Below are 12,851 nucleotides of genomic sequence, written 5' to 3' on the forward strand. Positions count from 1 at the left end.
ATTTAGGCAAGAAGCAGACTTACGGGGACCACGCGTGTACACTGAGACTAGAAATGAGTTCCAGGGAGAGGGCACTGCCTCATAGGAGGGATGCACGGAAAACCTAGCATCTCTAGCATTTGAACACGGGCGTCCTGGGAAGGGGCTGGCTTTTCCTTGCCTTGCCATAGTCCACCTGTGCTGCTCCCTGGGTTTCCTGACGTTCGTTCTGCCCAGGGGCCTATGCAGAGGGCAGGCTGTGTGTGGGTTCACGTTCGAACCATGTTCAGAAAGAACTTAGACCCGTAGACATACAGTGGCTTCAAGAAGAGGCACAGGGAGTCCTTTGGACACACACAGAGGAGCGCTGTGGGTTGCAAGCGAGGAGGCTTCATTTGGTCAAAATCTGCTTTATTTCTCAGCTTCCCTCCGTCAGGATGTGGTAGCAAAGTTGGCGGGTACAAAAGGATAGCGATGCTGGGCCTGGTTACAGAAAACGCCTCTGGCCAAGTGGGAGGAAGATGAAAGTAACAGACAAACGCAGACGTTGGGAGTTTGTCAAAAGTGAGTTCAAATGTTAGTTCTGCCACAATCTGTGACCGGAGGCGACTTGTTCTGTCTCAGCCTGTCTCCGCAGCTGTCAGGGGCTTTGAGATCACTCATGTTCCCACTGCGACCGCCGGAGCCCTTTGTCACCGGTGTGTCCGTTACTGGCCATGTGAGACCACACTGGCCCAGGCTACGGAGAAGGCCACATGTTTGAGGTGCTTTGAGGACCTGGACTTGGCTCAGGTAGCTTCGCTGGGTTTGCTCAGCCTGGGCCCAAAGCCAGAGAGCTTGGCAGCTGGTGACGGCACACCCACCTCAGGTAGCGGGGAACTGGGGGCGGGGGAGGGGGTCAGCACCCATTTTGGAGTGAGGAAGCCAATGCTTCAATTGTCTAATTTAAACCAGGTTCTGCCCAAGTGGAAAAGATCCGAACTCCTGTTACCTGTTCCCCCCATTTCTCTGTGTTTTTTTTTACATTTTTGTTTTGACAAACCTCTAATCACAACACCCTTTCCACAGGTGGTGCCTCTAGGCCCCTCCCAACGTCTCCCAAAACTAACAGCCAACCCTCCCGGGGCCCCAAAGGCTCAATCCGCCTGGGGTGGGTGCTGACTGGCACGGGTGCAGGGAGCAGAGGGTGTGAACGCTGATGACAGGTTCTGCAGTTAGGGCCAGACTCCTGGGGCACACTCCTGCTTGCTCTCTAGAGATGGGTTAAACTTTCTCTTTTAAAAAGCAGATTTAAAAATGGCATCTCTGTATTAAACTAATGAGAGACCATCCTAAATTCCTACCTGGTCTCCAGCAGAGAGAGACCCTGGAACAGAGCTGACAGATGCCTAACGACAGCAACACAATCCCATGACCACGAACTTCTGTGCGTTTACTCCCCGTTTCTGGTTTAGAGCTAGGAAGCGATGACACTGAGCCCCGCTGCTCCTGCTCAGAGTGATGCTGTAGATGACCCCATGAAGGGATTCTTCCAGCCCCGTCCTCTCTACGACCACCCTGGGTCCCCTCCTGCCTGCCGGGTCGGTGTCTGCCCGCTTGGCCCCTTGTGCTCGCGGACGCTGTTGTATTAAACTTGGCGTTACAGGGAGGGCAGCAAAGAGAACCCCCTAGGCCCCCGTTTGTCTCTGAGGAGGAGAAAATCAAGGTGCCCCGTCTGCTCACTTGCTGATGGAGCAGGAAGTGGACGCCCTGTCCTGGGAACGTGTCCCTCCTCAGGTGCTGGTCAGAGGAGGCGAAAAGCCGAAGGGAGTCTTAATGGCCAGTAACTCTCTGCTGACATGTTGGCAGGACCGAGGACCTAATGCTCCCTTGGGACTCTGGGTGGAACATGGGCCCAACATCAGCAGGATCCTTCGGGGCCAGATGTCTTCCATACCACAGCCCGGCCTCTGCCCCGCGTGCTTCTGAAAGTGGAGAAATGGCTTCTCCAGGAACCTGGGGCTCTCGGAGGTCACAGACTTCGTGGCGCCAGCGTGAGCTGAGCCCCAGGCACTGCATGAGGCTGGCCGCAGAGTTCTAAGCACTGATGCTTCCCAAGTCTGGCTCCAGAGGTTCAGCTGCCCCCCCTCCCGCCACCCTGCGGACCTCAGGTTTGCAAAGGAGGGTGAAGTGGACCGGGAAGAGGAGCTCCCCACTTTCTGGGTGGAATTTTACTGCTAAACTGGCTGATTTCTGGGCTCAGTTGGTCCTCCCTATTCTTCTCACACCTTCCCGACTCCCTCTCGCTCACCAACCACCTACATCTGACACTAGCAAAAACAAACAAACTCACATCCCTGCCCTAAGAGCTCCACCCCTTCCTCCAGGGGCCGGCATGTTCCCCTCCCTGTTTGGGTCCTGTATCTGCCTAGAAGGTCAAGGGGAGGGGTTTGAGCCCGAGCCTTGATCTCCTCAAACAGCCCCCCTCTGGATGTTAGGATTGTAGTGGCCTGTCCCTGGGGCCTCCTTCTGCGTTGGCTCCGGAGGCTCCTCTTCCGGGAGGGGGGCTGCTGTTACTGGTGAAGGTAGGCATCCAGCCAGAGCTGCCCCGACTCCTTCAGGGAGCTGCAGGGAGAAGAGGGGAGCAGACGATGAGGGGGGCAGGGTGGGGCCGAGCCCCAAAGCCAACCCCCCCACCAGAAAGGTAGTGGGGACTCTCACCAAGGTCTGGAAGCCCGTGTCCATGGCTTGAGGCCCCCTCCCTTCCCCTCTGTCTGAGAAAGAGCTTGGCCACGCGGAGCGCCCTGCTTTGGCCCCGGTGAGCTCCATTCCACGGGGAAACCTTCCTATCGCTCCGGCCCCACACTTCGCCGGCCTACCCCCGCCCTGCCCGCTTCCCTCCCCACCAGCCACCTCCCCAGGCTCGGGTACTCACCGCACAATGTCCGCGAAGGCCACCAGCAGGGGCTTGGACTGGTACTCAATGCCGTGCTTGGCGCACAGGGAGCGCACCAGGGGAGCCACTTTGTGGTAATTGTGTCGCGGCATCGTGGGGAAGAGGCTTCGGGAAGAACGGGCAGTCAGGGCTTCTGCTTCTCGGCCCCCCACCCCCACACCCGTGGACCCTGCCCAAGGCCCTGCTTCCGGTGTCTACTTACTGGTGTTCAATCTGGAAGTTGAGGTGCCCACTGAACCAATCATTGAAGGCCGACTTGTGCACGTTGCACGTTGCCTGGAGCTGGAGGAAGAGGGGAGGGGAGGGGAGGGGAGGGGAGGGCACGGCTCTGAGTACCAGATGCAAAGGCCAGTCCAGCCCTTTCAGGCCACGCTGTCTGAGCGGCGGGGCTGTGGGACTGTCCCCGGTCACTCCCCTCCACATGGTGGCTGGAGAAGTGTCAAGCTAATGAGGTGATGCTGCCGGAACTTGTGTTGTTACTGCTCCCCGGTCCCCGACCCCCTTTTTCCCAGCTGTGTCAGGCCCCTTACCTGAGTGGAGACCCAGTCCCTGTTCTGGTCGTGGTCAATGTGCATGGGGATATGGTTCATCTGTGTCACCCACACAAACCAGTTGCTTTCCAGGAACCTGGTGGGTGTGACAGGACACGCAGAGCTCAGAGTCCCTCTCCCGCAGGGACCTGCTCCAGCCCGGCCACCTCCCGGGCCAACGCCCCGCACAGCCCCCGCCAGACTGGTTCCAACATCTCCTCTCCGCCCCCCCGCCCCCGCCAACACTACCTGACCACGAAGAAAAGGCCCAGGAGGCCCTTCACCCCCAGCAACGGCACGTAGGTGAGGGCGATGCGGACGTAGAAGGTGACCATCCAGGCCAGGTCCTGCGGAGGGCAGAGCGTGAGGACGGGCACGGCGCTCCCTCCTCTCCTCTCACGTCACCTGGCGTGGCCCCCCCTGGTCCCCAGACTGGGACACTCAGTGATTGTCAGCATCCTGCAGGGTCTGGCGCCGCGGCTCCTTCCTCCCGTTCCTCGTGGCGCCCCAGCCCGCCTGGCCTGTCCCTTCGTGGACGCCATGGCTACAGGGTCTCCTTGCCACCTGCTCCTCCCAACCCAGCCACGGCCTTCATCGTGCTGCTAGCGAGGCCCCCAGCCTCGGGCTCAGGTCACGCAGTGCCCGGTCCAATCTCCAATCGCTTTTCTACACCAGACTCCTCCCCGACACCGAGTCCCCCACAGAATGTCAGCTGCTCGGCTCAGAGGCCGTCCCCACCCACATCTGTCTGTCCTCCAGAGGCAGCTGCACACGTGACGTGACAGCCTTTTCTGACGCCTCTTATCGAGCCGAGTGTCGGACCCTCTGCCTGAACCTCATCCCGTGTCAGCCACACCCCCCACCTGCTGTCAGATATCTCCTGGGAGCGGGCCCGCCTCTCACTCGTCCTCCCCACTCCCCCGCCGCCCCTGGCCCAGCCCAGCCACGGACCTCAGGAGAGACTGCTGAGTGGAACAGGGCGCTGGGGGAGAGTCCGAGTCACCCGCCGACAGGTAAGGGAGACCTACACCTGGTTTTGCTCTCCTTCAGGCCTGGAGTCCACCTCTGTGGGTTCCCCTGGAGGGCCCTGTCCCTCCCCCGGGGGCTGGGGACGAAGGGTCAGGAGACTCACCACCCACTTCTTCCGCTGGACAACGAAGTAGAAGATGTACCACTGGAAGTAGAGCGGTAGCAAGGCCGGGGGCCCGACTGGGGGGGAAATGGAGACCGGGGGAGGTGTGAGCACGAGGGTCACTAAAGGGCTGGCGGGTGCTGGAGGGATGGCCTCCAGCATCTCCGCCATCTCCTCCTGTCGCCCCTGCTGCCTTGGCACCCCCGTCCCTGGGAACGGCAGGCACTGGCGGTGGGCATGAACGCAGGTCTGCAGAAGGCAGTCTCCCAAGAGGACGCCAGCAGGGGGCGGGGTGGGAGTGGCGGCCTGCTCTGCTCCTGTGCCTTTCCGGCCCGGCTAACATTGCCCCGTGTCCTGGCGACAGCCCTGCCCCTGCCGGGCCTTCTACTGACCCTGTGCCTGCCCTTGCCAGCAGCTGCCCTGCGTTCCTGGCTGCTCCACCATGCAGGTGACGGGGCAAGAGTGTGTGCGTGTGCGTGTGCGTGTGGATGGGGAGCCCTGCTGCTCCCTCATGGGCTAAAAGCTCACTCCCACCCAACCTAAAGCCCCGCAGTCAGCTGTGGGGTGGGGGGGAGGTGCCCCCCTTAACACTGGGAGCTGAAGCGGGGGACAGTGTCCAGTGTGCTGCCCCTTCTCTGCACAACCCCCACATTACCACGCCTACCATGGCTCCCCACCCCTGAGGTGTCATGCCATCCAACATCCTTTCTTCTGGACGTTTCTGCGCTACCCTCTGCCACCCCCCTTTCTCCAGTGGGGATGGCCGGCAGCAGGCAGCTGGGATAAATTCCTCCGAACTAAACTGGGACTGATGGGACCCTCCCGCCCTCCCTGTAAAACTCCAGCTGGAGGCATGTAGAGCAGAGTTTCACAGCAGGGAGCGTGTAGCGTCTTCAGAAAGAGCTTAGGACGACAGAAATGTTTCCTCCTCTTTCCAGCAGCTCCTCCAATCCCTCTTCGGGTCCAAACCTCCACAGCTACATCTTCAAGTCTCTGGGGTGGGACCACGCCCCACTGAGTCACCTTGACCCAGGTCTCTGTCTGACAAGTTTCGAGGTGAGGTTTTAACTGGAATGCCCCCCACCCCCATTCAGTTCTCCAGCGGAAGCCAGGGTGGGACTGGAGGAACCTGACCCAACCTGAGGCTCAGTGCCGCCCCTGAGCCTAGAGGGCGGACTGCCCCCCGCGGGGAGTGACCTGGGGGGCGGTGCTTCCTGCAGCCTTTACCTGAAATGCCAGGACCCGGGCTCCGTTCCCCCTCACATGCTTCGCCCCCGCCCGCACTCCCCCGGAGGGAGCCCGGTGGTGAATGAGGACACTCACTCAGGAAGAAGTATTTGTGCTGGTGGTTGTACGGCATGTACTTTTTCTTCTGTTTCCCAAGCTGCAAAGAAAAGCAAACAAATCAACTCCCCCGGCCCAGTCACTACTCCCCTCCCCCTTTGGCCTTGGCTCGGCTCAGGCCGACTCCAGGGCTGTTGCTGCTGCTGGAGGCGCCGGCAGGCCCAGGCTTACCTCCGGCACCGGCACCTGAAGCCAGGGGGGCCACACCGAGTTGTGCAGCTCAGTGGCCCATGCCCACGCGAGATGCGGGCACAACAGTGTCTCCAGGTCCCCGGGACCCTCATGTCCATCCAAAGACAGCTTCGCCGTGGGGTTTCCAGTTCCCTCCCCGCTCCCCCTTCCTTTCTCCCCCTGGTACTGTGCTGGCACCAGAGTCTCCTACAGTCAGTAGTCCCTCTGCATCCGGCCCCTGGCATTTCCCATCACAATCTTATGGTCTCTTGACTTCAACGTGAGCTAAAACCACTTGAAAGCTAAGCAAAGTTTGGCAAATATTTACGGCCAGGGCCCCAAGAACCACTTGGCAGTCTGAAGATGCGGAAACGTTCTTCCCGGCGGGCGGGGGTGTTTTGCCAGCCCAGCTGCTGAAGAGGGAGGCCGGGCCACCAGGTCAGCCAACCAGTGGCACCCCTCGCATGGCAGCGCAGCCCTGCTGTCTCACCTGGTGGCTCCTCGGCCCCTGCTGCCCCACCTGGTTATGGCAACCAGACAGCCACGGGCAGGAGGAGCTGCATCCAGAGCAAAGTGCCTGTTCGCTCTTCTTTCCCGTCTACCCACCGTGTGACAGGTCCTCTATCGAGTTTACTCTCCAAAAGGCCCTTCTGCTAAAGGAAGCGCTCTTTTCCTATCGACGATTCATTCACTCAGCAAGTATTTATCGAGCACCTACTCTGTGCCAGGCACTGTTCGGGGTGCTGAGGATACGGAGGTGAACCGTACAAAAAAGCCCTACTCTTGTGGAATTTGTAATCTGCCAGGAAGCTGGTGATACATCTGTAGTTATAGATTAAAAACAAGAAAACGTAACAGAGAGTGAGGGAGGCAGTGTTTGGGCGGGGGGTGTGTTCAGAAATGGCCTCCCTGAACTGAGAACTGAAAAACGAGAAGGGGCCAGCAATATGGAGATTCAGGGGAAGAGCACTGATAGCTGAGAGAACAGCCAGGACAAAGGCTTAGGCTAATCCAGGGACAGAAAGGTCAGTGTGACGGGGAACAGGGAGCAGCAGGGGAGAATGGTGAGAGGCTAGAAGACGGGCTGGGTGGCCAAATCACGCCGGACCTTAGGAAGCCCTGGGTGGGCAGGAGGTTGGCTTTTATTCCAACGGTGACGGGGAGTCGCTAGGGGACTTTCGATGGCTGTGGCGAGAGCCCCTCTGTGCTTTCCAAGGCTCTCTGGCTGGCGGGGAGCATGCGCTGTCTGTAGGGGGCAGGTATAGGCACAGGGAGACCAGCGAGGAGCCTAGAGCAATAATCTAGCCCAGTGATGGCGACCCTATGACATGCGTGTCAGAGGCGACACGCGAACTCATTTTTTTGGTTGATTTTTTCTTTGTTAAATGGCATTTAAATATATAAAATAAATATCAAAACTATAAATCTTGGTTTTACTCTGGTTGCAAATATCAAAAAATGTCTCTATGTGACACGGCACCAGAGTTAAGTTAGGGTTTTTCAAAATGCCGACACGCCGAGCTCAAAAGGTTCGCCATCCCTGTTCTAGACCCTGGATGACCAGACCTGGGGAGGGGAAGCCATGGAGCTGGAGAAGTCGGTATAGATCTGAGGCTTGTTCTGGAAGCAGTATTAACAAGGCTTGCTGAGTCCCGCTGGTGTGGCTCAGTGGTTGAGTGTCGACCTATGAACTGGGAGGTCACAGTTCAATTCCTGGTTAGGGCACCTGCCCGGGTTGCGGGCTTGATCCCCAGGGTGGGGCGTGCAGGAGGCAGCCGATCCATGATTCTCTCTCATCATTCATGTTTCTATCTCTCTCTCCCTTCCTCTCTAAAATCAATAAAAATCTATTTAGAAAGAGAAGAAAAAACAAGTCTTGCTGATATGGGTCATCCCACCCCAAGCAACATTAAGTGAGAGGGGAAACGGAGGAGCGTGTGTCATTGGCTGGGTGGTGGGCAGAGCTCTGGCCTCCTCCTGGGACAGTCCTGGAGGGGAGCCCTGCCCATATGACCCTAATAACTGCCCCCTTGTGCTTTGACCCTGGGAAGCCAGAGGGTTCTCTTTAGGGTGGAGGGTCCTCTGTACCTTGTCCTCCAGGAGAGCTGGGGGGCAAAGGCGGGTCGGCCCAGGGATCCATGCCCAGGTAAGCCGCAGCCAGCGAGGGTGGCCACGCCCAAGCTGCCGGAGCCGGCCATTTACTGGCATACCAGCAGGCAGCCTGTCACCAACCTCAGAGCCAGGCCAAAAAAAGCGGGGGGGGGGGGGATTCTGGCTACTTCAAGTGGCAGATCCATCTAGTTTTAGTGTCTATGGGTAGGAATCTCCTAACACCCTAGTGCCAGCAGCAGTACAGGCAGTGGTGTGAGAAGGTTCCCTTCCGCTGAGACTCCCATGTTGTTTTCTCACTCTCCTCAGTGACGACAGGCATGCTACCCAGAGCTCCACGCGCTGCCCGGTGAAGGAGCCACATCCGCAAAGTGGCCGCCCGAGCAGGAGAGCAAGAGGGGCCGGGGCGGGTCAGCATCCCCTGGCTGTGGACTGGCACACAGTGCTGGGCAGGCAGCAAGCCACCCAGGTCCCCGGGCAGGAGGGGAAGTTAGGACATTACGGGCCGGTGAGACACAAGCTTCAAGCTCGAGGCTCCTGGTGCCAGGACAGCCAGGGTTGCCAAAGGCTTTCACAGAGCTCTCCTCGTGGCCAGAGGGCAGTGGAGAGCCAGGCTGAACTCATGCCCGGGACTGAGCGCGTTAAGCTGTTTGATTCCTGGCAGGCTGCAGAGCTCTGGCTGCAGCCGGGAGCCTTGGGGCGGAGGGTTTTATATTCACTGCTTTTATTTTAAATCCTCACTCAATTGATTTTTAGAGAGAGGAATAGAGAAACATCGATCGCTTGCCTCCCATACACACCCCAATTGGGGATCAAACACCCGCACCTCTTGGTGTATAGGACAATGCTCCACCCAATGAGCCGCCCAGCCAGGGCCACAGTAACTTTTTAAAGAACTCCGCTGGCCATGCAAAGCCTCCTACTAACACTCCAGGTCTCCGCCCACTTCCTTTAGCAGCTGCGGTTTTTGCTCACAACCTCGGATGACAACTGAAACCCAACACTGCCCACCCTGGAAGGGAGACGGGTCAGGTGAGTGGGAGGGTGGACTTGGTGAATGAATGTTCCAAGTATTGGAGGGGAAGTCTGTGACACAGTAGGATACCAAGTGTAAGAGAGAGGAATAGAGTGAGGGGCCGAGGGGAGGGCTGCTGCCTGGGGTCGGGCTGTCAGGAAAACACCCGACGAGGGCCATCCGTCACCTTCAAGGAAAGGGGGGTGTTCGCACAGCCGTCCCTGGTTACCCTTTGGGTCCTGAGCAGCTTGGGGCACCTTACACAGTAACTGTCCTGCTGATCTGAACTCACTCACTTGGAGAACAGGTGACTCTGCCCTGGGCAGCCCGTGGCCTCCCACAATTTCCGGGCAGCCGGCCCAGAGTCTTCCCTCCCTCCCCAGGCGGCACTGTGAGCACCTGAGCCCTCTGTGCGGGCAGGTCTCCACTCTCCCGGGCCTCCCCGCCCACGCCCGGCTCACCTCCACAGAGAGGATCTTCCCCAAGGCGAAGAAGAAGGGGTGCATGTTGATGTCTGGGTCTTTGCGGAAGCAGTTGGGCTTGGCATGGTGCTGGAAGTGCATGTGGTTCCACCAACTGGCGGGGGCCCCCTACGGGAAAGCGGGGGCATGAGTGTGAAAGCCTAGGCTCCCCCCCAGGTAGTCCTGCGTTAGCCAGAGTTTCCGAAAGCCCCGCCCCGAGCCACTGACCTTCAGGTGGCCGATCACGAAATGATGCAGCAGGTGGTTCCACCGAGAGGTGCCGAAGACAGACAGGTGCCCGAAGTCGTGCTGCAGCCAGCCAGCCTGCGCCTGCGCGAGAGAGGTCAGTGCCGAGAGCCGCTCCCCGGCCCCGCGTCCCTCCCACCGACCTGCAGCCGCTCGGCCTCTCCCGCCAAGGCCGGCGATGCCGCAGGCCCCTAACTGAGCTCACCAGGAGAGGAGCTGGCCAGCCCGCCCCCCCGCTGGCTGTGGCACCAACAGGAAAGCTGGACCCAAGCACATTCCCTTCCCTGCCCGTCCGTTTCCCTGCCCGAGACCTGCGACTTACAACGGGCTGAACGTCCGGACCACCGGGAAGGACAGAGCGACACACTCACGCCTGGCAGATGCGTCCGGGCCGCGAGTGTTAGAGCCCACGCGTGCATCATCAGCACGTTGGGTGGCCTCGTGCCGGGAGGAAGCCAAGCTTTGCCGATAAACCAGATCTTGGTTCTTGGCGCCCCGGGGCTGTGGCAGGACCCGACAGGAATTTCCCGAGGAGAAATTCCCCAGGAAGCAGGGAGCCCCGGGAGAAGCCGCTGGAGCGGCAGGGAGAGGACTGAAGGCGCACTGCGACCAAGAAGCAGGCGAAAGCCGCAGACAATGGCGCCTGTCCTCGGCTCTGCCCCCTGAGGGCAGGAGTTTCCCCTGGGGACGCTGGGCATGACCGGGCTCTTTTTTGAAAAATATGTTTTTATTGATTTCAGAGAGAGGGAGGGAGGGATAGAAACATCAATGATGAAAGAGACTCATCGATTGGCTGGCTCCTGAATGCCCCCCACTGGGAATCAACCCCAAAACCCAGCATGTGCCCAGACTGGGAACTGAACCATGAACTCCTGGTTGATAGCGCCGAGCCAAACTGGCCAGGGCCGGCCGTGCTCTTGCCAAGCCGGGGGCGCTCACCTGCACCGCACTGAGCAGCACCGCACTGAGGACGAAGGGCACGAAGGACGTCCCAAAGGCCCACAGCGTGAGCCAGGCGGCCGCGTCCAGCAGCAGGATGTGCAGCAGGTGCAGCAGGAAGAAGGCGCGGTTGGCTTTCATGAGCCCCATCTGCTCCACGGCCGCCCGCAGCTCCCGGAACTCATCGGTCAGCTCTTTCTGAGGAAGAGGGAAGCGGGGGAAGCTGTTATTCTCCCCAGTGGCACCGCGACCCTGCTTGGTGACCTGGGGCCTCCGAGGCCAGTGGTTCTCAACCTGCTGGCCCTTTCAATACAGTTCCTCATGTGGTGACCCAACCGTAAAATTATTTCTGTTGCTACTTCATCACTGTCATGTTGCTACTGTGATGAATTATCATGTAAATATCTGATATGCAGGATGGTCTTAGGCGACCCCTGTGAAAGGGTCATTTGACCGCCAAAGGGGTCGCGACCCACAGGTTGAGAACCGCTGTCTTAGGCTCAAGTACCACCCCCCACACACACACCTAGGTAGCAGGTGCAGTCTTCCATAAACACACCACAAGCCCGAGGGAGGATGGTGGGAGGAGGGCTATGGGATCCCGCCAAAGAGCAGGTGGTCACTGGAACTCATTTACCGGCAGTGTGACCCTTGGCCACGTGGCTTAACTTATCTGAGCCTCAGTCTTCTCATCTGTAAGCGCTTGAGGGTGATAGGAGGTTAGGAGGTTATGCTTGGCACCGAGTAGGTGCTCAAAATTGGTTTCCTGTTGATGATCACGGTCGTGGTGGCGGACTTGTGGGAACCATGGATCCCAGAGACCCCGCTCCCTTGGGCCTGTGACCCACTGACGCAGCAGAAGAATCGGGGATCGCCAGGAAGTACCAGCTGCAGGCACCCAGGGTCCCGTCTAGGCCTCCCTTGTACCCTCCGCCCCTCCGCAAGCACAGGGTCTCCAGGCAGCAAGCAGCGACTCACATTCTTCGTGGGCTCGAAGCTGGGCTGCTCCGGAGCCAGCTCTCCAATCAGGAGCGAGTTCATGTACTTCCTCACCAGGCCCTTGTTGATGTGGAATGCCACAAAGGGGTCCTGCAAAGGTGGGGCGAAGGCAGGACCGTGAGGAAGCCAGCCCGGCCCCCGGACTCTGGGAGGACTCCCACCCAAGGTCAGCAAGGAGGGGGCGCCGAAGGTCAGACACCACCTCCCCCCGCCAGCTGCCCTGAGGGTGCTCAGACCTTGTCTAGGTGTCCGCAGCCCGGGATCACCCAGCACCTGTGGTCCAGTAAGAAAGGCACCCCACCAACCAAGGGGGGGAGGGCACAGAAAGACCTCCCTGGGCTGGCCTTTCCTCCGGTGTCTCCAAGGACAGCTTTTACGGGGACGGTGGGTGTTGGTGAGAAACGGGGGCATGGTGGGGCTGGGACACCTCGGTGGGACTTAAGCCCTCTCCCTGCCAGCTTCTCAGGAAAATGAGCCGCGGCTCCCAGATCGGAGCAGGGGAACTTGTCATGTCCCCTCCTTCCTTCCATCATCTCCTTAGCGCTTTGATCACACCCTGCGGCTAATTTGGTTATTGGAGCCGGGGTTCCTAGGTGATAAGATCCACGTCCTCGCTGTCGGGCAGCCCCAAGGCTGCGGGGGGAATCCACTGGAGAGGCGGGAACCAGGGCGGAGCCGGCGGTGGCGCCACGCAGCCGGACCAATCGCCAGCCCGGCGAGGCAGCTGGAGCCCCAAATCCCCCAGCGGGACGGCGGTACTGCCTGCTCCTACGCATGCGCCGGCTCGGCCTCGGTCTGGGGTCCACCGGGCCCAGCGCGGACTCTGGCCTTGTCCCCCGGGCGGGCTGCGAGGGGAGGTGGGCCCTCGCCCGGGAGCGCCGCTGCTCCGTTGGACAAAACGGAAGCGCTGATGGCAAGGGCGGAGGGGGAGACAGCAGCGGCTCTCCAAGATGGTACCTCCTCATCTATCAAACCCATCAAGATCTGCTTT

The 12,851-nt window shown here is 59.6% G+C and overlaps 1 protein-coding gene across 1 annotated transcript; it reads right to left on the bottom strand.

The window, feature by feature from the left end:
• Positions 1–373: 373 nt before the first annotated feature.
• Positions 374–12,456, bottom strand: FADS1 (fatty acid desaturase 1). The gene is made up of 12 exons (XM_015569831.1): positions 12,097–12,456; positions 11,840–11,950; positions 10,862–11,059; positions 9,905–10,006; positions 9,677–9,805; positions 5,900–5,960; positions 4,577–4,653; positions 3,694–3,791; positions 3,445–3,541; positions 3,117–3,196; positions 2,894–3,019; positions 374–2,583 (listed from the first exon to the last, which is right to left on the bottom strand). Exons 1-12 carry the CDS (start codon positions 12,391–12,393, stop codon positions 2,532–2,534), a joined length of 1,428 nt encoding a protein of 475 aa, XP_015425317.1. The 5' UTR covers positions 12,394–12,456; the 3' UTR covers positions 374–2,531.
• Between the last annotated feature and the right edge of the window lie 395 nt (positions 12,457–12,851).

Source organism: Myotis davidii, unplaced genomic scaffold, assembly GCF_000327345.1.
Source record: "Myotis davidii unplaced genomic scaffold, ASM32734v1 scaffold826, whole genome shotgun sequence".
Classification (NCBI taxonomy): domain Eukaryota; kingdom Metazoa; phylum Chordata; class Mammalia; order Chiroptera; family Vespertilionidae; genus Myotis; species Myotis davidii.

What these genes read in the sequence shown, in the direction of transcription:
- FADS1 (XM_015569831.1), bottom strand. Translation starts at nt 12,393, where the DNA reads ATGATGGAAGGAAGGAGGGGACATGACAAGTTCCCCTGCTCCGATCTG. An exon ending in GCTGCGGACACCTAGACAAG is followed by an intron (nt 11,951 to 12,096) that starts GTCTGAGCACCC and finishes CCACCTTTGCAG; the next exon opens with GACCCCTTTGTGGCATTCCA. An exon ending in GGAAGATCCTCTCTGTGGAG is followed by an intron (nt 5,961 to 9,676) that starts GTGAGCCGGGCG and finishes TTTTCTTTGCAG; the next exon opens with CTTGGGAAACAGAAGAAAAA.